Raw genomic sequence first — 26619 nt, forward strand, 5'->3', positions numbered from 1 at the left:
TATTTATGGCTTTGTCCAGATTTCTTGCTCTAAGAAGTTGAGAGGTATGTTGCTGATGCCAACATAGTTTTATACCAGAATACAGACTAAATACTCTGATCTGCTAGGACTGCGAGACACAGTCTACTTCTTACAACACTGGAAGATATGGGCTTTAATTTGTCTTCTTCACTGCAACTGTTACAAAGCTATCTGAGTATTTAAAACAATACTGACAGTAACAGTAAAACTACTGATAGTAACAGTCCTTCTAATATCATTAATCTATATGGTTTCTCTCAGCTTATTTCAACTCCTACAAGGTGCAACAAAAAATCTGGAAGAACCTCTACCTTAGACTGGATTCTCTCTAATGCCCCAATCAAAATCCTCTCAACAGGTGCCTTACCCAATACCATAAGTGATCATCTACCCATCTTTGCAATGATATATCATAAGCCTAACCAAAAGCAGCATCAGTACAACCTTGCTTGTAATCTCTCCTGCTCTAATAAGGACCAATTCATCACAGCACTAAAATTAGTCAACTGGCAGGCTCTTCAGAACCTTCCACTTGATGAAACTGTAGATCTGTTCAAGTCAATATTCCTTAACATACTAAATGAATGAGCTCTAATGAGAGCCAGAATAATTAAATTGAATCCAGAACCCTGGCTTTCAAAATGTAATAAATTGCTCCTAATAGAGGGAGACTGAGAGATAGAGAGAGAGAGAGAGAGAGAGAGAGAGAGAGACATAGTCTGGAAAAAAATGGAAGCAAGTTAAAACCACAGCTCCCCATCAATACTATAAACAACTCACAAGCTCCACGAAAAGTCAAATGAAAACTGATAAATAAATACTATATTAATGTACAAGTAGCAATTGTAACAACCAGAAAGCTTTTTGCACTACAATTAACCAGCTGTTACAACCCAGTATACCTGCACAACCTATACCTACTTCTTCTAACCATACTGATAGCATTACCAGTGAGTTCAATACCCACATCATCCATACAAGGATCTCTTTTATTAAACCACTGCCACAGGCAGACACAGGTTCTTCTACTCCCTTGTTAGCCACCCCCCAAAAAACACTTGAACTCAAACTAGTCTCAATTTCTATAATCAAAAAAGTATTATTAACTTTAAAATGTACCACCCTTGTCCCTCTTAACATCCCCAGTACTTAAAAAACTACTCCTGATAAGATACTGTACTTAAAACTGCTGCTGATGCCTTAGCTTTTCCTATCTGTATCCTAATCAATCACTTTGTCACTGAAAGCTATGTCCCAACCCTATGGAAAGGGTACTACAGTCTTCCTCTCCATAAATCTGGAAACTCAAATGAGCTCTCAAACTTCAGGCCTATAGTTATGCTGTCTGCACTCTCAAAATTTCTGGAGAAGTGTGTCCAGTCTCAGCTCCTCACCTTTCTCAATGACAACTGCCTCATTTCCCTATACAGTACAGTTTCTGTCCTTTTCATAGTACATGTACAGGTCTCCTTAGTTCTACAGCATCTGTTAAACAATATCATAACTCTGGGAATTTAGTCTCTGCAGTTTGCCTGGATTTATCTACAGCTTTCCACATGGTATCTCACCAGACATTGCTTCTATGACCAGTTTGCCTAAGAATACATGGAACGTCACTATCTTGGTTCTCCAGCTACCTCTCAAATAGGCAACAGGCAGGGAAATGGCAAAATGACATGTCTTCTTTCCTTCCAGTTACAGTGGATGTCCCTCAAGGATCCATTTTAAGTCCCCCATTGTTGAATATGTTCATTAATTATCTCAATCTACCTTCTAAACAAGCCACTATCATACAGCATGCATATGCATGTCTAGGCTTAAAAAGGCCCTTGTGGTCATTAGCCTAGTAAACACCTTTGAACCTATGAACCTATGATTTAAAATCATCTGTTCTGCTAAAAGCATAGATACATTAAAACAACTTACCCAAGACTCTTTCTCCACCAAAGAGGCATGTCTGTCTGATACATAGCTGTTCCTTAACCCTAAAAAAAAATAAAACTGATCCTATTTACTCCAAAGCATTCAACTGACTATAAAATAATTTCAAAATCACCTCCTGTAACAATGCCAACATAGAACCAGTAAATCATACTAACCTTCTAGAATTCACTATTGATTAATGCTTAAAGTATGGTCATCACATAAAACAAGCAGTAAAAAAACAAAAAAAACAAAAAAAACCCACAAAAAGCTATGAGCACTCTGTGCTGTCAAACAGTACCTCACTGATAAAGACAGAAAAAGTACTGCTCAACCCGCTTTCATCCCCACTCTTCTTTATGCTGCTCTCATCCTGATTCACCTATAATCCACTCAACTCTCACTCTTGGAACAGTGCTATAATAGGGTGACAACATTTACCGCCAATCATTACTGTAGGTCACATCACATTCTGGCCTTAAAAATCCTTCACTGGTTAGAGCTAAGGCAATACCTTGCACTTTCCCAGCTAGTCACTTCCCATAAACTCATCTATTACCCAGACGGATGTCCTAGTTTGAAAAATAATATCCAACTTTATAACACAAGTAGGCAGCTGAGATCCACTGACAAAATGTTATTAACTGTTACAAAAGATATTAATATAGCAGCTGATTCTTTGCACTCCACTTTCCTGGCTATGTGTTTGGAACTCACTTCCTCTGTAAAAAATACAGTAAACACAGACTCTATTAAGTCACAAACTAGAGAATAATTAAAAGATAGCTGGCTCTGTACATGCACAAGCTCTGGATGTCCTGCTCCTTCTATTTCCTATTCTTTCCAAGCATTGTACCCTTACTTATTGGTCCAAACACTCCTCCTTGCCCTCTACCTCTCACCCTTATTCCTTCTACCTATTGTGAAACATTCTCTCACCTCTTAATAAGAATTCCCCATTTCTTACTTTTCTCTCCTTCTACCAAGTTCTTTTCCATCTATGTTGTATCGCTCTTTATATGCTGCTTCTATTAATTAATAATACTCTGTTTAAGTGTTGAATATTTGTTAATTACTTATATACCTCCATTGACTATTTTCTTTATGTAATGTTGGACTGGGGCCTCCACTGAAAAGGGGCATTTTTCTAACCAGTCTGACTATTCTGGTAAAAAAAATGCAATAAATAAATATTATAAAAAATATATGCATACATACAAGAATTTGCATGTGATGTTATTGCCCAGCCCCTCATATGTACATCAAGTGCATAAGGATCAGTCTTAGATGTCTGAGACTGTACCATCTCTGTTCAGGATTGTTGTTGTTTGTCTTTTGTCTTTTCCCAGTTAGGGGTCACCACAGCAGAACTCCGGTCCGCTAATGATTGGCAGTGGATTTTTGTATATGGGGGAATGAACCTTATATCATAGTGATGGGGCTCATGAGTCAGTTCAATCCATGCTACAGACTGACATCAGTAACTTAGAAAATGGCTTAGAAGAAGAAAAGTCTACTTTTCTGAGATTTAAAAAAGTTCAGTTACAGGCTTGCTGTTCTTGAACTGTTTGTAAGTTTCTGTGAGGCCATTTTTTGCTTGGGCTAAAGGGAAGTCTCTCTGTTGATCAGTGGCAGTGAAAAACATTGAGCAGCCTGCCTGCCCCTGTGGGAGTGGTTACTGACTTGAAACTGTAGTTTTATTGGCCATTTTGGGTCAATTCCAAAACTCCTTCATCTTCCTCTCTTAAAACCCTCTTTTGCGATTTTTGGTTTTGAGCATAGCGCAACAGCGGCAGCGCCCTAATTGGGTTTAAACTATTCCTGGCTCCACAAAGTCTGCTCTTCACTTTTTCCCTTAGAACTGCTCTATCTCTCAATTTAAACACCATATTCTCATTCTAAGGCCCTTCACTGGTCCAATTAAGTAATCCTACAAGTTAGCACTATTAAACCATAAGCACTACTTACTCTTATACTCTCTATTATTACCCTGTCCTCTATTGGTCCATCTTAAATTCAGTTTCCCTATATTACTCTAGCATGTCCAAAGGTCAGTCAATGGTTTCCTCTCCAGTCCAGCTGGTGAATCTGGGAATTTTGAGGCAATGTTACAACTGTCTCATGTACACGGACAACCCTCTCCTCCTCCAAACAGGTTCAAATATATGTGAGAGATGCAACTATTTAGCCAAACTGGAGGCTGAGCTCGCTCATCTCAAAATTGGTGTAACCAGTCAGGAGGAGAAGGTAACCTCACACAACACAATTCCAGTATCACATAGTCCCACCATATCAGCGAACCAAACACATAAATACACAAAAACATACTTGGAGGCTCTAAATAAAAATCTACCTAAGCAACAGAGACCTCCAAAGCAGATATCCAAGCAAACGCTACCTCAAAACAAAACACGCACAACACATAACCCACAAAGTCAGTGTGCCAAGCAGCCACAGCCCTTAAGGCTGAATAACACACCTGATACTCTTGTAATAGGTGACTCTATTGTCAGACACACTGACGTCCTGCTCACCAGGCTGAATAAAGAGAAGGTCACAGTGAGCTGCCTGTCGGGTGCTAGGATCCACATAACGCAAGCACTCAGGTCACTCCAAAGCAAATACAAATATGATTCAGTCATTGTACATGCTGGTGTGAATGACCTGAGACGTACCTCCCTGGACTACATGAAAAGAGACATAGAGGAGCTCTCTGATCATGTAGCCCAGGCTGGTATGACCCTGACCTTGAGCAGCATCTTACCCTCACCTAGAATGATGCCACAGTACAAAGACAAAATGATTGATTTTAACAATTGGCTAAAATTTTGGTGTCATTCAAAGGGGATCCAGTGTCTGTAAGCCTGGGATGACATGCTTGACAAGCCACATTGCTTCATTAGGGACGGCTTGCACCTGTCACCACTGGGCTTTCGGATATTGGCAAAGGCTCTTGCCACCCCCATAGTGCCTTTTTAGGCAAGGCTCAAAAGTCAAACCCACCCCCATAGACAGCACAAGGAACAAGAAACTAAGGGTAATGCTGCTAAACGCCAGAAGTCTTAACCTCAAGATGCACTCAAGCTCTCCTCAGTATGGAGAACATCGATATCTGTGCAGTGACAGAAACCTGGTTCAAGGCTCCAGAGAGCACCCCAGCACTACCAGGCTATACCTCATATCATGCTTTTCCGCCCCAAAACCTGGACCGAACCACAAAAGGAGGGGGAGTTTCCATATTTATCAAGGATATCCACACCTCCAGGTTAGTGGCATTGCAAGTATGGGAGACCATCCATGTGCAACTAACAGTGGGCAAGACTGCTTTTCAGTTTATAGCATCCTACAGACCACCCTCTCAAAGTCAGGAATCCCACTGGCTTTCCTGAAAACATTGGAGAACATGTAGATCTCTCGAACACCATTATACTGGGTGACTTCAACTACCCAAACATTGACTGGGAGCACTACTCAAGCCCCAGCACCTTAGCCCAAAGGTTCCTGGAAATTATAAACTCAAATGCTATGGAACAACTAGTCACCACTCCCACAAGAGGGGACAACATACTAGACCTGATCATTACCAACATGGGGACTCTATGCTCCACACCAGAAGTATATCCCTCATTGGTAAGATCAGACCATAAATTAATTTCACTGGATGTCCACATCCGACCCCACCCCAGCCCAGAAAACCACAGTGAAAACTTCTCAGCGAACTTCTCACTTCTCAAAACCAAGTGTAATCCTTCAAGGCCCCAGGGCCAGTGGAAACTACGCCCAAACTGCAGAATCCTATATAAACGCATTCTACGGACATCTCCAGGAATGCATGGATCATGCTATCCCAAACAAAACCAAGACCCAATCATCCAAAGGCAGGCGTCCAGTCTGGTGGACCCCTGCCATAAATAAACTGTACAACAGAAGGAGGAAGCTACTACATGATAGAGCAAAATCCCTAATAGGAAGGCATCTCTGATCAGTACTAGCAAAAATTACGATCCCTCATAAAATCCTCCAAGGCCAGCTTCGAGAGAAAAATTGCACAGGACACCAAAGACAATCATAAGGCTTTTTTCAGTTATGTTAGAAACCTGGGATGCAACTCCCAGACTTGTTCTGAGTTGATTCTAAATGACAAAAATACACTGAACCCACAGACATCGCTAATATCCTGGCAGACAGGTTCACTGCAAACTCCCCCCCCCCCCCAAAGATCAAGTATCTATCCTGGCAGAGGGCTGCCTCCCAAACATCTCTGATGCTCAGGTGAAGGCTGCCCTCTCCAAAGCAAAAACACTGCTTCCATGGGACCAGATGGCATCCCAGGTTGCGTCCTACATGAACTCCAAGAGGAACTAATCCCTCAAATAATACAGCTATACAATCTCAGTCTCACTACAGGATATGTGCCCACAGAATGGCGTACAGCAACAGTGGTCCCACTCCACAAAGGTGGAGCCTCTATGGACCCTGGAAACTATCGCCCCATAAGCCTGACTAGCTTAGTCTGCAAGGCTGTGGAGAGGATCATCATGGAGCTCATAAACAAAGACATTGAGGACCTACAGACACTAGATCCTACCCAGTTCGGCTTTGTCAAGGGCAGATGCTGCCTTTTGAACCTGGTTGACTTCTTCAAAACAGTCACCAAAGCCATAGATGAAGGAAAGGTAGTCCACACAGCCTATCTGGACCTTGCAAAGGCATTTGACACAATACCCCACTCGGGCATCATAGATAAGCTATCCAGCTTAAATATAAACCCATATGTCACAAGATGGGTCGCAAACTGGCTCAAAGACAGAACCCACAGAGTGAGAGTTGCTGGAGCCATGTCAGACTCGAAACCGGTCACAAGTGGCGTCCCACAGGGTTCTGTCCTGGGACCACTCTTGTTCGGTATATACTTTTCCGAGGTACAGGCAAACGTGGGAGGACTATGGCTCACCAAGTTCGCAGATGACTGCAAACTGGGCACCATAATCAACTCTCCAGCTGACACAAACATCCTTCAAAAAGGTCTCACAGAGACAGATAACTGGTGCCAATGCCATGGTTTAAAGCTAAATGCCAAAAAATGTATAGTCATACCCTTTGGCAAAAACAATGTGCCCACAAATTACCACATAGGCGGAAACCCATTAAGTACAGAGAAAGTTATTAGGGACCTGGGGACCCAAGTTGATAGCAATCTCTCCTTTGAAAACCACATTGCCAAAGTGGTTAGAAAGACCTTCTACATAGCCCACCTCATCACGAAGGGTTTCACATCTAGATCACGAGAGGTAATCATGCCCCTTTATTCATCCCTCATCAGGCCCATCATGGAATACAATGCCCCTTTTGGGATGTACCTTACCCGACACCTGCAGCAATTAGAAAGACCCCAAAAGTATCTCACCAAGAGGATCAAGGGTCTCAAACAGATGCCATATGCTGCTCGGTTAAAAAAACTCCAGTTCTACTCAGTTGCATACCGCCTACTTCGAGGCGATCTATGCCTGACATACAAAGCTATGTCAAATCCAGAATTAATGGACATGCTCCACCTCAGTAAATCTAAATCCCTTAGAGCCACATGCTCGAGGGACTTGAACCTCAGCACAGAAATAAATAGAACTTGCTGGAGGGACAGGTTCATAACCCAGAGGCTCCTGGAATAGAATTCCAGTTCATGTGAGGCAGAGCACCTCACTGAATCTCTTCAAGAAGAATCTCGATAGGTGGATGGGGGATCGTAGGTTTGTTCCAGGGATTACTCCCGTGTCACTATTAGACAGAGGCACAGTAAACTAAACCTTAAAAACGGCACAGTATACTCAAATCAAGGGGTGGCGTAAGCCATACAGAATCGGGCTAGGCTTATAATTGCCCCAGGGCAGATAGCCTAGTATGAACCTATGAACCTATGAATCTCACAAAATTCAAATGTACACCATCTGAAACTAAAGCTCAAAAGTAATGCAGTGGACACATTTGTTATTTGTTCCACAATTGGTGAGTATATAGAAGTTGAAAGGTCAGTGATATACTTTGACTTTATTCATGAAAAAGAGAAATTGATTTTCATATACAAAGCAATTTTAAGAAATTTAAGCAGCTCCTGGTAACTCTTCAGAGACCAGCATATCTCCCATTGGAGACCACATTAAAGCTTGTCAGTGTCTTTTATCTTGTGAAACTCCTACATGATACAATACCTCTCAAGACAGAACTGACTGCTCAGATCAAATCTGCATAACACAAGTTGCCAAGTGTATTGCTTGTCTTGCCTATACCCTGCTATATGCCGCACAATTTAATCTGAATAGAAATAAAGAACAAATTAAAACTTGCCCATTTGTAATTTGCACACAAATTTGCACTACGTATCACACAGTTGTGAAGGTGCATGTACCAATCACTGCTCATCTGACACAGACCTGATTATAACTACACTCGCATGTACCAATCACTGCTCATCTGACACAGACCTGATTATAACTACACTCGCATGTACCAATCACTGCTCATCTGACACAGACCTGATTATAACTACAATCGCATGTACCAATCACTGCTCATCTGACACAGACCTGATTATAACTACACTCGCATGTACCAATCACTGCTCATCTGACACAGACCTGATTATAACTACACTGCATGTACCAATCACTGCTCATCTGACACAGACCTGATTATAACTACACTCGCATGTACCAATCACTGCTCATCTGACACAGACCTGATTATAACTACACTCGCATGTACCAATCACTGCTCATCTGACACAGACCTGATTATAACTACACCAGATGTACCAATCACTGCTCATCTGACACAGACCTGATTATAACTACACTCGCATGTACCAATCACTGCTCATCTGACACAGACCTGATTATAACTACACTCGCATGTACCAATCACTGCTCATCTGACACAGACCTGATTATAACTACACTCGCATGTACCAATCACTGCTCATCTGACACAGACCTGATTATAACTACACTCGCATGTACCAATCACTGCTCATCTGACACAGACCTGATTATAACTACACTTGCATGTACCAATCACTGCTCATCTGACACAGACCTGATTATAACTACACTCGCATGTACCAATCACTGCTCATCTGACACAGACCTGATTATAACTACACTCGCATGTACCAATCACTGCTCATCTGACACAGACCTGATTATAACTACACTGCATGTACCAATCACTGCTCATCTGACACAGACCTGATTATAACTACACTCGCATGTACCAATCACTGCTCATCTGACACAGACCTGATTATAACTACACTCGCATGTACCAATCACTGCTCATCTGACATAGACCTGATTATAACTACACTCGCATGTACCGATCACTGCTCATCTGACACAGACCTGATTATAACTACACTCGCATGTACCAATCACTGCTCATCTGACATAGACCTGATTATAACTACACTCGCATGTACCAATCACTGCTCATCTGACACAGACCTGATTATAACTACACTCGCATGTACCAATCACTGCTCATCTGACATAGACCTGATTATAACTACACTCTTTTGCTCTATTAGTACTCTTACTATCATCTTGCATATCGGACTTCCCTTTGTTCTTCTTACCTGAATGTCTGAATTGACCCTCCACATCCAAGACCAACAACAGGCAAGGGGGCATGAATGACTTTAGGCTTTGGGCAACTAAGCAGCAACATAATCAGATAATCAAAATAGGGGACGTTACCTACACAGAGAGACCAGTCACCAGTAGAGTCCCCCAGGGCTGTGTGCTGGGACATCTGTTTGGTATCTATTTTTCTGAAGTAAAAGCCAGTACCAAAGGATTCTGGGTAACTAAGTTTACAAATGCCTGCAAGCTAGAAGCAATAATTGAATTCCCAAATGACTTGGCCATTCGGCAGGAATGTTTTCCCAAATAAATAACTGGTGCCAAAATCATGGACATCGCCCCCCACAGCCTGCATAACTATATATATATATATATATATATATATATATATATATATATTTACCAACTCCAATATCACACTTCAGTGGAGAAAAGGGCAAAGTTCTATTGTTGGCCAACTATGTTTTTGCCCTTATTAAATTCAGCTAATTATTTTGCTGATATGGTGTTGATGGATAGGTGTTGGCAGGAATTGCATTTCGGTGACGTAATATAGTCCCCAAGACTCATTTGATTTCTTGAGGATAGGAGAATAACATTCAAATTTTGGCCAGATTCACCAACTGTATTTGTAAGAGGTCTGAAGCAAACTCATTACAGCTTGGTAATCTAACATCTAAGTTATTCTTCTAGCCTTAAAAAGGACAGTAACTGGACGTATAATGTTTTTAGCTATCCACCATAGTTTAAAAAAATGTGTAAACCAGTATTAAGCTCAGAATATTATTTCTAAGCATAATTTGAATATTATTTTTGTGTTTCTGAAAAACAAACTTCTATAATTTTTATAAATTCACCTGGAGCCTGAGCTTGGTATTTTTAAGAAAAACGCTGTTGTAAAGCAAGGGACAAGAGTATTTAAAGGTAAAGCCTTAGGTACATTTCCTAAATTCTGGGTACATCTTCATACTCAAACATGTCAAAATAGTTACATATCAGTAATAGCGTGCCTTGACATGTGTGACAAGTACAGTGAAGTAAGACAGCTTGCATAAACATATGACTGACACGTACTACTTTTGCAGTCACGGTTTATGACAGCTAAAGCAGAGGGGGTTCGACAATACTTCCACACAGTTTACATTTTTATACAGCTTGTGCAGCATGACAAAGCCATCCTACCCCCCCTTCCTTCCTCCTTCTAATAGCATAACCACCATAATACCTCTTGGAACTGCAGCTTTTAGCTTCTCACTTTGTGTAAAATGGATACTGGCAGTTACACATGTTTGTAACCACAATTTAGCCTATTTTGCTGGATACAGTAGAACCGCAAGCCTTGTTGATAAAGGAACAGATGTTTAAGTAATACTTCGGTTAAGCATCGATGCTACTGTCTCATTACATTTTTTTGCTTACCTTTCTCACACGCACTGCCTCCATAACTGGGCAAACAAAGACACACAAAGTAATTGATCTCATCTATGCAGGTACCTCCATTTTGGCAGGGGTTGGATTCACACTCGTCAATATCTGGTAAAGGGAAAACACAAGACAATGTTTATACAGCATGAAGAAAGGCATGTACCGAGTACCACATGATGCTAACTACAGTCTGTGCCAGCCATCTGGCACCTGTATTATGACAGACAGCATAATATGAATGTCATACACATATCAAGTGTCAACGCAAAGGTTAAGACATCAGGATTGAATAATCGTTTACGCTAGCAAGAGACACATCAAACAAGACATGCAATGGATTATGGCAAATTAATGCACTAGGCTAATTTGAAAAAAAAGATTTAATTTAAATTACCTTTTTTGTTTTATATTTTGTTGTAATTTCTAGAAAATAACATGAAAATAGTGCATTCCATGGCTGAGAAACATCACTTCATGATGTAATAAGTTGCCAGCATTAAATAACCAGGAAATATCTGCCATTAATAAGATTGCAAACTCTTACTACATCCATGCAAAACCAGGCATTGTGTCATGTATGTATGCATTTCTACACACTCAGAAATGTATGTAAGGGAGGTATCGTAGTACCTGTGTCACCAGGGTCACTGATTTCATCCTACATTAGAATGTCAGTCAAAGAAGTAATCTACCATAATTCCAAACTATCCAGATTTTCATAGAAAGTCCAAATTTTTGCCTCATATTTTTGTCTGAGACCTCATTAATTTTGTGGTTTTCTGGCAAATTACTGAGGACTGAAGTCACTAAAAATGCCATAATCTGAGTTTCATACTTTACATCCTTCAGCAAATACATGCTAACACAAATCTTTTTTATTATAGAAACTTTCTTAGTCAATAAGAGCAACGTTTAAAAGTCTGTCATTATTTTTGGGTCGTTGTCCCCCCTCATTATTTTAGGAATTGTCCAGATTTCTTGCACTAAGAGGTTGAGAGGCATGCTGCTGATCCTTTAGCCTGCCTGCTTGAGTGAGCCTTGTCTGGTGGTCCACCTCTGCTGTTGCTGTTGTTTACATGTTTTAAGCAGCAGCATTTTAAAACATTCATCATAAGCTGCTGTCTAGGTGGTCGCTCTGATAAAATGAGCTATTTCAAGGGTCCCTCAGCTGACGGCACATAAAACTGTGTAAATTGGGAGGGACAATGCAGGGCTTTCCTGTGCTATTCTAAGGGTATGTACTCTGGATTTACTACCCAGGAAAGTCTTAAATGACCTGCTGGCCTATGCTAATAAGCATTATTAGCAATTATATAATTAATAAAGATAAGTCCTACAGATGGTGTAGATTCCTTTCTTGCTTGAAACATTCTTGTGGAGTCCTCAGAAAATCTTAGATCCTGCAAACACCTTTCACGTAAAGCAAATTATGATATTTAAGGTGCCCACCCCCTTGACTTTAACTGGATCTGCTTCTGTAAACCCTCTTGCCTTTTCTGTTTTTCCTCCTTCCAAACCTCCCTTTTCTGAAAGCGTCTACTTCAGACTGAAGTTTACTTATTTGTAAAAAAAAAAGTCACACTCCAAGTGTGTGCACACGTGCACATGTGTGCGTGTGTGTGTATGTGGAGAAGATAGCAGACCTTTCTCAATCTTCTCAATCTGAGAAACTCGCTTCTGCAGGAAGAAGTTTTTGCTATTCTGAAAGGTCCTAACTCTGAAAAAACATACAAGACATCAGTAATAAGTGGACATTTTGGATTAAATCAGACAAGAATATATAGACTAGCTTAAGAATTATTGTTCTATGGTCAAAACACTGAAACATTTAATCTTTTAACAGAATTTTCTGTTGACTAAAATATCACTGACTGTTCAAAAATGAAGAAACAAGTTCTTATGATGTGTGCACAGAATAAGAAAGTAACCCATCTCACAATACTCACTGTAAAAACACGTTGCTAAATTACAGTAAGCAGAAACATAACATATAACCAACCCTGCACCAATATCACACAGCTATAAACCATGTAAAAGAAAAGTTAATGTCAATATAATTAGTTATATGGAGAATTTACATTTAATACTCCAAAGTATATGTATTAATGTAAAATAGTCACTGCAAAGTCTTATATACAGTGCCATAAAACATGCACCTTCCATCAATCCAGCTATTTTCTAAATCACTTAGCCTGGTAAGGAATGTAATGGTAACAAGCTGAGAAAGGTAGACCACACTTCCCAGATGCCAAGACATTCCCAAACTACCTCAGAGATGTAGTATCTCTAGCATTTCCTAGATTTACCAGAAGCCTTCCTCTCTGGGTCATCCCTGGCACAGCCTCTATGAGAGGCAGAATCTCCTCAACTGGCTTTTCTGGATCATGAAGAACAATGGTTTTACTCCAGCATTCTCTCAGATTCCCAAGTTCCTTTATCTGTCCCAGAGAGCAGACCCAGCAATCCTATGAAGGTTATCTGTGCGTCTTGTATCTGTGATATCATCCTTCTAGCACTTAACATCCACTGGTCAGGCACCTACCATCCACTAGTCAGTCTCCTGATATACCCTGTTCTTACTGAAGACCATAAAGCTAAGATCCTTATCCCTCTTCAGGCGAGGTAACTGTCTCCGTCCTACCTGCACACACCAATCCTCTCTTTTCCAGGAAAGAACTGTGGCCTCAGATTTAAAAGTACTAATTCACATACTGGTTGTTTCACAGTCAGCAGGAAACTAATCTGGTACCAACCTGAGATCACTGCCATTGAGATAAGAGGACAGCAGTACCTGCAAACAGAGATGCCTCCTAATACTTCCCATACTGGACACTGTTCAAGTCTTAGCTGTGCTATGAAACCCATAAGGAAGTGACTAGACAAGACGCACCTTTGGTGGAGTCCTAGGCTCAACTTCAACACATTTAACTTAATACTGAGAATATGTACACATCTCTCACTCTGCAAATGCAGGTACCATATGACATGCAAATGTAGTCCTGGAACTCCATATTGTGTAGTCCTGGAACCCCATATTGTTACTTAGTCCCTAAAACACATGTAGAGAAGACTGACAAACTCCTATGATCCCTGCAATATCCAAGCAAGGGCAAAGAGATGAGCCAGTGTTTGATGGCCAGGAGGGAATCAGCATTGTTTCTCTAGCTTCAAAGGCTCACCAGCAGATAAAGTCAACTTTTCAGCACCCCGGCATAGACTATTCCAGGCAGGCTGACAAATCTGATCCCTCTGTTACTGGAGCACACCGTCCTGTCTACACTCCAGTAATACCAGCTCTCAATACAGTTAATCCAGCTTTATAAATTATATAGGTGGTACCATGTCATAGTATTAAACAATATTTCTGTTTGAATATGTTAAACCCATATTATCAAAATCAACTGCATCAAAACTGTAACATCTTGAAAAAGTTCTTACATTTTGTAGTGAATCACAGTGTTCCTAGACATCAATGGAGCAGCTATTTTGCAAATGGGAGATGATCTGCAGCACCCCCTCCCATCTCTGCCACTTTAGTTCCTCCTTTAGCAATATACAACATGAAGCAAAGGCTTTCATGTGGCTGATTAGAAACAATTAAGAAGAGTCTTGAACTAAATATATAGAAAATTTAAATAAGGTGATCTGACATCACTTCCTGAATATGTAAATATCACAGTAAGCATTTAAATCATCAAAATAACACATGTGACATTTTAATGATATTAGTTGTATCAAAATACAATTCTAGATTAATTCAGTTTTTAGTGCTGGTGTGTCTTACAACCAACATTAATAAAATAATGTCTAACCATTATATAAGATAAACCACTGGTGACAAACATGATGTATATATAATATGTAACTGTCATAAACAATGGCCAAACAATCAATTTATATGTAATAAAAGAGTTGAAATACTTGATGAGTGTATATAACAACAGACTGATTCATATCAGTTAGTCAGTGTAATGAAGTACTAATCCACCTAATTTGACTATCCATTTGGTTCTTTGCTGTCCAATATTTACATTAAATACAAATCTGACATGCATAGTTTTCCACTTCATGCAAATACAATGAAATTTGGGCAGTTTTGTGTATGATAGAATGTTTATATAATGCATTGGTGGGTCTAGCATTTCTGATATCACCTAAATGTTCAGATATGCGAATGCGAAATTGTCTGGAAGTTTGTCCAATGTAAAATGCCCTGCATGTGCATGTAGCTAAATAAATCACCCAGTCCGTGCTGCAGTTGACAAAATGTTTGATGTCATAAATCTTACCTGTATTTTTACTGGTAAATTCTTTAGTTGTAAATACAAATTTACAAAAGGCACAGTGACCACAAGGGTGGCAACCTGTTAATTTCTCACCTGAAATGGTGGTCTGTATCATGGAGGGTTGTTCTGAAATGATTTTTTTGAAATCTGAAAAGTGTGATCCCAATGTTTTGCCTTTCTTATAAGAAAACAGACATCTGTCATCAAGCCATGTTGCTAAATGTTTGTTGTTGGTAAGTATGTTCCAATGATGATTGATTATGTCTTGTAGTTGATAAGTATTTCTGCCAAAAGTGGTGACTAGTCTGGGTGTCTGATCAGGTGATTCAACAGCCTTGGATTTGTAACATAACATGGAATCTCTGGACAAGTTGGCAGTCATATTGACTGCTGACTGAATGTCTGAAATATGATAACCCCTCTCTGTAAACCTGTTAGACAGGTCATCCTGACAACAATGAAGATCAAGGTTGGATGAGCAAATTCTCTTGATTCTGATGAACTGTGATTTGGGTATATTCTTGATGATGTGTTTCGGATGTAAACTAGAAGCATGTAGTAAACTGTTGTATTGTGGATATTTTCTGTGTACTGTGGTAGTGTGTTATCTGTTTCTCTAGATAGGTGTACATCCAAAAAGTCCATTTCGTTTGTGTCAAAATTGACTGTGAATCTAACACCCCATTTATTGCTGTTCAAATATTCTACAAATTCCTGAAGATATTCAGATCCTCCCTTCCAAACTAACCAGCAATCGTCCAGATAATGTCTCCAGATGTCCATATCTGGCAGATATAGGTTATGCAATTCATTGTATATTATTTGATCTTCTACGTATCCCATAAAAAGGTCTGCATAAATGGGTGCGAAAGACGCACCCATGGCAGTACCCTGTTGGGATTATTGATTTCTGGCCATCGGATGACTTTTTCATCGTCCAGGACTCTAAGTATTGTTTAACATATACTTTCTTTGGACATTTTTCAACATATTTGTCCACACAGGATGGGTCATCCTTCTTGCTGGGACTAGGACATCATCTTTAAGATTATAATTGAATGTATATATGAATGCATATTGGATTTGATTACAGCATTTATTATTAAGTTTGTTTATTACATATTAGCAGCAGTACAGTTCACAGTTCAGCATTACTGCTACCATTCACTGTTGTATCCTTTTTAGTTTAAAAATACTTTATAAACCATTGCAGGTTATATTTATATTGCGGTACTCTTTGTTTCTACACCAGTTAACAGGTCATTCCTGGTTAATAGTTTTTGCCATTTTTTGTGGCAAACAAATAATTCCTACCACACTTGTGGTATGTGTTTAACAGTTAAGTTAAGGTTTTTTATTTTATTTTTATTTAATCTTGTTCATTTACATCTAGATACACGATCTTTTGATCCTGCCTGTAGTACTTGTCCCTGAAATCATTCGGTTGGGCACTCAAAATTTTTTTGCATACAGGATATGACATTTTTTTGCATATAGGATATGACATTTTTTCTTTACCCTCCATGGGAGTATTGTTGATTCCAGTTAGTGTTTTATAATGTGACATGCATTATGATACAATATTTTATTTCAACTAGAATCTAATCACAATGCATTGCTATCATCTTTAATAGGTTTTTGTATTTAAATTGCTGGGTGTTTTTGTAAATATTTTTTTCATAGCTTCACCATAGGAGGCTAGTTCATAGTACCTATTGCTCATTTGGTTAGGGAAGTACTTTGTTTATTGCACTTTAGGTGCAATCCTTTTTCGTCATATCTAGTTGAGATATATAAACATTGCATACCCCTCTCCAACTAATTTGTCCAGAACTGTACACAGTGACATACCAGAATATTTTGTCTTGTTGCCTGTATGCAAGTTCACTTCTAATGGGATGGGTACATGACATGTAAACATCTCACATGTCCTTGAGAGTTTTATTTTATTCAACATATATCACAGGAATACATTGTTCATTACTTTATGAATCGTGTTTTTCAGCATTGTTTGTTTCTAGTCGTCATTCCCTTTACATTGGTATTACTATCATTCTTTATACATTGTTCTTGGGTTTTTGATGACGTTTGTGCTTCAAGTGCCTTTGTACTGGACATTTTGGTCACAGTACTACCCCATCTTTTCACTTATTTTAGTGTGTGTTCTTTGGCCCTCTGCTTCTCAACTGCCCCTCTATTTTGGATTAGCACACTATTCTTTTCTTTGAGAATTTTCTCGGGGGACGACATTCTTGGGAGCTCAGTTTTACCATCTTAGCGATCATCAGAATTGGTGGACTTTCTTAGATTGGTTATACAGACATCACATTTGGCTCAGACATACACAATTTATTGTCATGGATCTTAATAATATGGTCAAAGGACTTTGTGCAGACAAAGATGACATACAGATCTTTGGGATTACAACCCACAGGGGGTCTTCTACCGATGGAACAATTGATCCAGTTGACGATTGTGATATGTTATTCACTGAATTTGCTAAAAAAATAAAAATACTAAGATCTAACATATGGCATGCTAGATTATTCAAAGCATACAAACATCAGAATATAGCTCCTAGAGGCCTCAGAACCAAGGTGCAACCATTGGTTGGCAAACCGGATGAGGTACTCTTGAAAGAGTGGAATGCTGCATAACAGGATTCGGCTATGAGGTTTGTGAATATTCTTTCTTCGTATTATGATAGAACAATTCAAGCCAATATTTGTGATGTGCAAAAACTGAGTGAGGAGTTAAAATCTTATGAGAGTCTACCTGCCTTTTCTGGATGGTTGAATAAACTATCCAAGGAAATGTCGGGCTCTGAGAGAATTCTCAAAGAAAAGAAATTAAAGAAATTTTCAAGGGATATGGAAGATTACCAAAGGGGTTAACCCTTTGAGCTTCATAAAGGGGTAAGTTTTGCAGAGGGTACCAAGAATTTCACACATGCACGCAAGAAACGACCCAGATCCATTCTTAAGAGGGGTTCATCACCCAGCAGAAGTTCAGGGGATGAATCGTCCACCACGGACACCGAATCCATTCAATTGTCGGATTCACCCACTCCCAAACGGGTATGTAACACGAGTCGCCCTTTAGGCGTAGACACAGGGGAGGACGCAAGCATAAAAACATTGGAAGAACTGTTCCTATCAATAGTCAAATGAACAACAACAATTTAAATATACACATAATTTCTGATTATGTATTAACATCAATGGAAGAACACTTGTTAAATAAAGGACTTGGTTTTATTCCTTTTTTTTTGTTGACGAAAGTACATTTGTATTTGATGTCATGAATTTTTGCAGAAAGTTAAATCTTAAAATATTTTTTGATCAACAGGACACTATTCAAAGATCTACTGACTTCAAATTTCTACCATCTAAATTTAGTCCTCCAATGGACAAACATGTAGGTATATTTCAGAATGCGGTTATTGAGGATTTACATCAGCAGTTGGGTACTGAGTATAGCATCAGAAACAATCTCAACACCTATGAACAACAGGCTCTTACTAATCTCAAAAACAATACTGATATCACCATCATTCCTGCAGACAAGGGTGGGGCCATTGTGGTAATGAACTCCAGTTATTACTGGGCTGAAGGTTTAAGACAAGTGTCCAACACTCAGCACTATTTACATATGCCCATTGACCCCACGCCGAATTTCAAAAAAGAAATTGATGATTTTTTGCAACTTGCAGTTGATGAAGGCATTATCAGCACCAAATCTAAATATCATCTCACTGTTCAGGACCCAGCTAAACAATACCTATACTTACTACCCAAGATTCACAAATCACATTCCACACCTCCAGGGAGACCTATAGTGTCAGGCATTGGTTCATTGACCGAACCTCTGTCCGCCTTTTTGACTCAATATCTCAAACCACTGTTACGCTATATTAGGGCCAGGCTACAGGACACCACTGAATTTCTTCAGATTGTTTCGGAATCACAACTAGATGAGCATTGGATGATGTGTACCTTAGACGTTACATCATTATATACCAGTATACCACATTGGGCAGGTTTAACAGCACTTGAATATTGGTTACAGAAGATCAACATATACAGCCCTGGATTCAACACCCTATTGATTTGCATGGCGGAACACGTTCTTACCAAGAACGTGTTTTACTTCAAAGGCATTTGTTACTGGCAGATACAGGGTACTGCCATGGGTGTGTCTTTCGCACCCATTTATGCAGACCTTTTTATGGGATACGTAGAAGATCAAATAATATACAATGAATTGCATAACCTATATCTGCCAGATATGGACATCTGGAGACATTATCTGGACGATTGCTGGTTAGTTTGGAAGGGAGGATCTGAATATCTTCAGGAATTTGTAGAATATTTGAACAGCAATAAATGGGGTGTTAGACTCACAGTCAATTTTGACACAAACGAAATGGACTTTTTGGATGTACACCTATCTAGAGAAACAGATAACACACTACGTACCACAGTACACAGAAAATATCCACAATACAACAGTTTACTACATGCTTCTAGTTTACATCCGAAACACATCATCAAGAATATACCCAAATCACAGTTCATCAGAATCAAGAGAATTTGCTCATCCAACCTTGATCTTCATTGTTGTCAGGATGACCTGTCTAACAGGTTTACAGAGAGGGGTTATCATATTTCAGACATTCAGTCAGCAGTCAATATGACTGCCAACTTGTCCAGAGATTCCCTGTTATGTTACAAATCCAAGGCTGTTGAATCACCTGATCAGACACCCAGACTAGTCACCACTTTTGGCAGAAATACTTATCAACTACAAGACATAATCAATCATCATTGGAACATACTTACCAACAACAAACATTTAGCAACATGGCTTGATGACAGATGTCTGTTTTCTTATAAGAAAGGCAAAACATTGGGATCACACTTTTCGTATTTCAAAAAAATCATTTCAGAACAACCCTCCATGATACAGACCACCATTTCAGGTGAGAAATTAACAGGTTGCCACCCTTGTGGTCACTGTGCCTTTTGTAAATTTGTATTTACAACTAAAGAATTTACCAGTAAAAATACAGGTAAGATTTATGACATCAAACATTTTGTCAACTGCAGCACGGACTGGGTGATTTATTTAGCTACATGCACATGCAGGGCATTTTACATTGGACAAACTTCCAGACAATTTCACATTCGCATATCTGAACATTTAGGTGATATCAGAAATGCTAGACCCACCAATGCATTATATAAACATTCTATCATACACAAAACTGCCCAAATTTCATTTATTTGCATTGACAAAATTGTTGGCAACAGAATGTACAAAACAGGATGGCATAAAATATTGGACAGCAAAGAAACCAAATGGATAGTCAAATTAGGTGGCTTATTCCCACCAGGTCTTAATGACAAACTACAATGAATCAGTCTGTTGTTATAGACACAGTATTTCAACTCTTTTTATTACATATAAATTGATTGTTTGGCCATTGTTTATGGTTACATATTATATATACATCATGTTTGTCACCAGGTTTACCAGCATATACATGTTATGTTACATTATTTTATTAATGTTGGTTGTTTACTGTTATACAGTTTTCAGATTTTGTATCTTTGAGACATTTTTTACTGTCACATGTTACTTTATTTTGATGATTTAAATGCTTGTGGCTATATTTACATATTCAGGAAGTGATGTCAGATCACCTTATTTAAATTTTCTATATATTTGACTCTTCTTAATTGTTTCTAATCAGCCATTGAAGAAAGCTTGTTGCTGAAACCGGTCTGGTTGCTAAATAAACTTATGTTTGCTATTCATGCTCAGGGTGCTGGATTTTTTTCGTAATTTATTGAATATGTTAAACCCATATTATCAAAATCAACTGCATCAAAACTGTAACATCTTGAAAAAGTTCTTACATTTTGTAGTGAATCACAGTATTCCTAGACATCAATGGAGCAGCTATTTTGCAAATGGGAGATGATCTGCAGCACCCCCTTCCCATCTCTGCCACTTTAGTTCCTCCTTTAGCAATATACAACATGAAGGAAAGGGGTGCATGTGGTCCTGATGACAGACAAAGTATTACCCCTTTCATACCATAGTGCAGTCTTGAACTAAATATATAAAATAGTGGTAGACATAAGTACAGTGAAACTTGTTCCCTGCAAACAATACTTTAAATTGTTTATATCACAGTAAGCAATTTAAAATGTAACACATGTGACTCATTTTAATGATATTAGTTGGTTTATCATAATGACAATTCTAGATTAATTCAGTTTTTAGTGCTGGTGTGTCTTATAATGAACGGTTTGTTATACCAAAAACCCAGAATCTGACTTCCAGTCGTAAAGTTTTCTTTAGTTTTGCATCTTTATGTTTCTTGTGTTTATAGAATGCTGTCTAACCATTATAGAAGATAACTTTACCACTATGCCAAACAGCTGATTTGGCATAGAGGTATGTTGCTCCAACTGTCATGTACAGGGTCCTGAATTCAAGTCTTGGCAGTGAAATGCATGGTGGTAATACAACATTTAGAAATCTTGATGAGTGGATGGGAAATAGAAAGTTCACCCTGGGGATCACTCCAGTGGCTCTACTTGATAGAGGCACTGGGAACTAATGATGGGTGGCACAATGCTAGGGCACTTCTATGGGCTAGGCTTGTAAAGGCCCCAAGGCCATTAGCCTAGTACACACCTATGAACCTATGAGATCATATGAGCTATTAGTCAGTGTAATGAAGTACTTCTCAATCCACAAACTCTACAGAATTCTGTAGTCAGACTAGTATATCTACTTCTGTACTGTAATCTTTACATTAAATACAAATCTGGGGAACATGCATAGTTTTCCACTTCATGCAAGTACAACAAACAGGACAAAAGTAAATATGTGCAATATCTTCAAACTGTATGTATGCACTATTACACAAAAGTGACTTGTTATTCAGGTATAACTTCATTTCAGTTTTTCTGGCCAGCCATTTTACAAGGAAAGTTTCAATACAAATGAATTAAAACATACCAGCATAGCAATAAATAAAAGGAAAATAAAATAAATAAAAGGACAGCACAGACTAAACCATTGTTGAAACAAAATGTGGTAGTCTGTGTTACTAAGTATGCAAACATAGGTATCTGAAAGTAAGTTCAAATAAGTGTTTTAAGGCAGTTAAGTGTTAGTAACCTTCTCAGCCCATCAGGATGCAAGATGTGCCACTGGATCTGCAAACAACCCCTGTTCAACAGATCACAGAGACCTGGTTGGCTGATATCAGGTCAATAGGTTGTGGAGGTAGAGGCACCTAAGCTATGCAGGGCTAGCTGTACAAGCTGAAGAACATTGAGGTCATATATTGTCTAAAATGCAGCTAGAGAAGTTCCCACAGAACTGGTGAAATATCATAGTTTTCAGGAATTCCTGCAAGTAGCCAGGCTGCAAAATTCTGAACTAGCTGTAGGCAATCAGGTTCTGTATGCGGAAGCCCCAGGAATGCAAATCTGAAGAAGACTAGGCCATGAACTAGTGTAGAGATTGAAGGGTTCTAGAAGGTGCCGGGTAAGGGTAGTATTCCTGAAATCAAAGCAGACTTATTTAATAACAGCTGAAAACTGGTTCCACAGCATCAATAATCACCCTTAAGCCCTATACCTAGGACATAACATTCAGTTTCTCTATACTATAGATAATATCATGAGACAAGACTGGCATTAAGGAGTCCCTAAGAGTGGTATGTATGACCATCACCAAAGTCTTGATGTTTTAAGCTTCGAGCAATTATCAACTCATCAATGGCTCTGCTGGACAGAGGCACAGGGAACTAATCTAAGGGGGCGGTAAAAGCCAACACATTCTGGCTAGGCCTATAAATGCCTTTGGGCAGATAGCCTAGTACCTACCTATGAACCTATGAACCTATGAACCTATGAAGGATGCATGCAAGTCTTTATCTTAACAATTTATAGCAGACAGAGTTTTCTAAAACAGTGGTATGCAAAAGTTGTGTATCTTTAGCACAGCAGTGATACTGCAATCCAATTTCTTGAATAATATTTCGCAAAGGCATAATGGATACTGAGAACAAACCTGTTCTTTATATCAGTGCATCTGATCAAGCAGTACATTTGAATTTTGATTTTTCTGGTTTGATATATCGATAGTCAGTGAAGTACCATGTAACCATGCAAATGTATTTATTGTAATTAGTTACAGATTGGTAGAAAACAGTACTAAGCTTAAAAGGGATTTCCTGAATATAACTGCCTGTATACAGAACTCATAAACTCAGACTAAAAGGAATGTTGGCATTGTTTTGCGGGTACTGTGTGGCACAATTAGTTTTGGCTAATGTAAATGAACCTTTGTGGAGTTACAACATCGCCATGACTTCTTTATTTTTATCTCTGCATTGAAGGATGCACTGTGATTGTGATTCTAGTCATCCGTCCTCTGCAACCATTTGGATAGCAAGTAAAGCAGGGTCCCATGCAGCAGGTCCATTAACCCAAGTGGCTAGTTTTACCTGTTAGACTAAAAGGACTTCTTTAAAGCATCTAGTTGGAGATCACTGTATTTCAGCAAATCTGACACCCTTTAGGCAAATTAACCTTAATTTGCCTTTCTCAGATAATGATTAGAGAGTACTTACTGTTGGTGTTAATTATCCAATGCTCTTTTTATAATTTAATTTGGCCCGCAAAAGGCACAGTTGTCTGAAATCAACACCTAGAGTTTCTAGAGGTTGTTACATGGAGCAGAAAGAAGACAACAGAATACTACATGGGTATATTGGAGCAAAGCCCAATGGCTAATGTCTATCTTTGCTGCCAAATATGTTGGCAAAATGAGTTGGTAAGTATTGATATTCATATTAATAAAGCTATGTTGTTTATTATTTAGAGCTTTTCTCCGTGGGCCTCCAATGAAAATGGGCTTCTACCCAGTTGGACTTTGCCGGTAATCACATGTCAATAAATAAATAAATTAAGAAATGATAATATCTCTCAAGTGTTGGTGTGACACCCCTGCACTGGCCCAGTAATCAAGGAGCCTTGATCCTCACCACTAGCACCAGTGAGGGATGTGCACATTGGGAGGATGACAAGTACACACACAGTAAAGTACAATTTCCCTTAAGAGCAGAGATCACAATCAGTCTGGAGCTGGTTTCTCCTTTTCTCTCCAGATCCCCAATAAGACTCCCCACTGGCATAGCTATAGGGTTAAGATCTCAGCCAAGCAGTCAAGCCAAAACCTCCAGCACCCTCTCTGTCCAACCAGTGCTTCATGTCTCTGACCAAGTAGCTGACACACACACTCTTTGAGATCTGATTTATATACAGACACACACACACACACTCCTGGGAAAGGCTGGCACAGGTTTAATAGCTATGCCCCCTTCAGCCCAGACTAAAAGGCAGTTATCACTGCCACCAACCAGCTCTTTATCAGCTACTATAAGGCCATTACAAAGGGTGACCAATTCTACTGTGTAATGTTACTATTATCCAAATGGTAAGTGTGACCAAGACTTTCAAGGCTGTTTAGGAGTGGCCTATACAGTGTCTCCAAATACATATGCAAGTACTCTAAGAGATTAAATATCTCTAAACAAACCAGCCACAATTAGCAGGTTTAAATATATTTAATAATAAAAAATAAAAGAATAAGACAATACTCAATAACTCAACACAGTGACTAGAGAGTTCAGAATCACAATAAATATTTTAAAACAACATTGCTGGACAGTCTCAAATAAATACAGAAAACATCTAAACTAATCTTTACTATATTCCTATCTATATCTAAGAGAAACCACTTTTCCATAGTTACTTACCATTAGCAAGATGCACGCATAAGTGCTGATGAGTGGGATGTTTCCAGGTCCAAAGACAAATACAAAATGCACAGACTCTGAGAGAGTTCTCAGATTAATATCAAAACATTACTGCTGGATCAGCTGGATGACATCACTCTTTGTCACCTGCCTTCAGTTCCCAGAAACCAACATCTCTGTGTTAAAAATACTTATCTCTCAGATGTGCAGATGCTAGGAAGTAACAGAGCAATAAAGAACACTTTGAAACCTAGTAATTATTTCTGTTTCAAGACAATAGGAAATCCCCTAGCTTTAGACATTGTGTCTGCTTGCTGCACTGAAACTAACTTTTTTATAGCACATCATAAAACACGTTTAACTTATTTTCTTGAAGTTTTGCAAGTTAACTCTATATGTACCAACTTCTACCAGTAATATAGTTTATATACATTTCTGTTCTTTTCCAGTAGGGTACACTGTTGTTACATTCTTAAAGCTCAGTACATAACATACAGTTCAACATCCACTTCTGCACCAGTAGTTTAATATCCACATAACATATAGTTCTCTTACATTTGTAAGACAAGCCTATGAATCATATTAATATTCACAAATGACATAAGATTATTTACAAAATTCCAGATAGCTGGGCTGGCAGTGTCACATTTCTATATAAATCATATTAAATCATATTAATATTTTCAAGTGACATATAATTATTTACAAAATTCCAGCTAGCTGGGCTGGCAGCATTTCATTTGTCACACATGTCACTGTTCCTGCATTTATTTTCATATCATTCCTACACTGCTGCAGTATGCTTACTTATTTATATAGCCATTTTAACCAGGTAATTAAATTAATCCTTGTGAGCATTTCCATGAATAATCTAGATCACAAGGGAAAGGAAAAAAGCAATGAATATACATGAACACATTGAATAGTTTTTCATCCAAAATCCCTTTGAGAAGTCTGAAGAAAAGAAAGGATCAGGTTAAAAAAATACAGTCATCAAAGAATAATGCAAGCTGCACAGAGACAGCATCCTGAGGTTAGGGTTGAACCCTGGCCCACAGAACTGAAAAGAAGCACAACAATACATGGCTACATGTTGTTTATTAACTGTTTAACTTTTCAGTTTCATTGTTGCAGTGGATGTCGCAGTAAAAACAAAGAAAATCATCCACAGTCCATATACACATTCAACTTCCACCTCAGTCTGATTTTGAATTCAGCTCATTTCTAAAACTCTGTGTCATCTGGCTGGAGTGGGAGCAGCTGGCATTAATGTGGCCATTTTTAACAAATGGAGAAGAAGTAATTCATCAGTTCTCAAGAAAAATAAATGTATGTGTAAACACAGTCCCTCTTATCCCACAGGAACTATTAGAGGGAGGTAAAGTCATCTCTCATGACAGTAATAGTTGAATTTCAAGATCATTAAAGGTTCAGTTCATAAGGCGAACGGCAGTCCTATTTTGACATTAAAAACACAGGGAGA

At 38.8% G+C, this 26619-nt stretch overlaps 1 protein-coding gene across 1 annotated transcript in view; it reads right to left on the reverse strand.

Annotated features, from left to right (window-relative positions):
* The window catches only part of LOC122787159 (versican core protein-like), a 2083348-nt gene that overhangs the window by 389605 nt on the left and 1667124 nt on the right, over positions 1 to 26619 (reverse strand). The window contains exon 10 of the mRNA XM_044053735.1: positions 10998 to 11111. Within this exon, the coding sequence (XP_043909670.1) occupies positions 10998 to 11111 (114 nt within the window). The remainder of the gene's footprint in view (positions 1 to 10997; positions 11112 to 26619) is intronic.

The sequence above is a fragment of the Protopterus annectens genome, chromosome 13.part0 (assembly GCF_019279795.1).
Source record: "Protopterus annectens isolate FY-2018-M chromosome 13.part0, PAN1.0, whole genome shotgun sequence".
Lineage (NCBI taxonomy): Eukaryota > Metazoa > Chordata > Ceratodontiformes > Protopteridae > Protopterus > Protopterus annectens.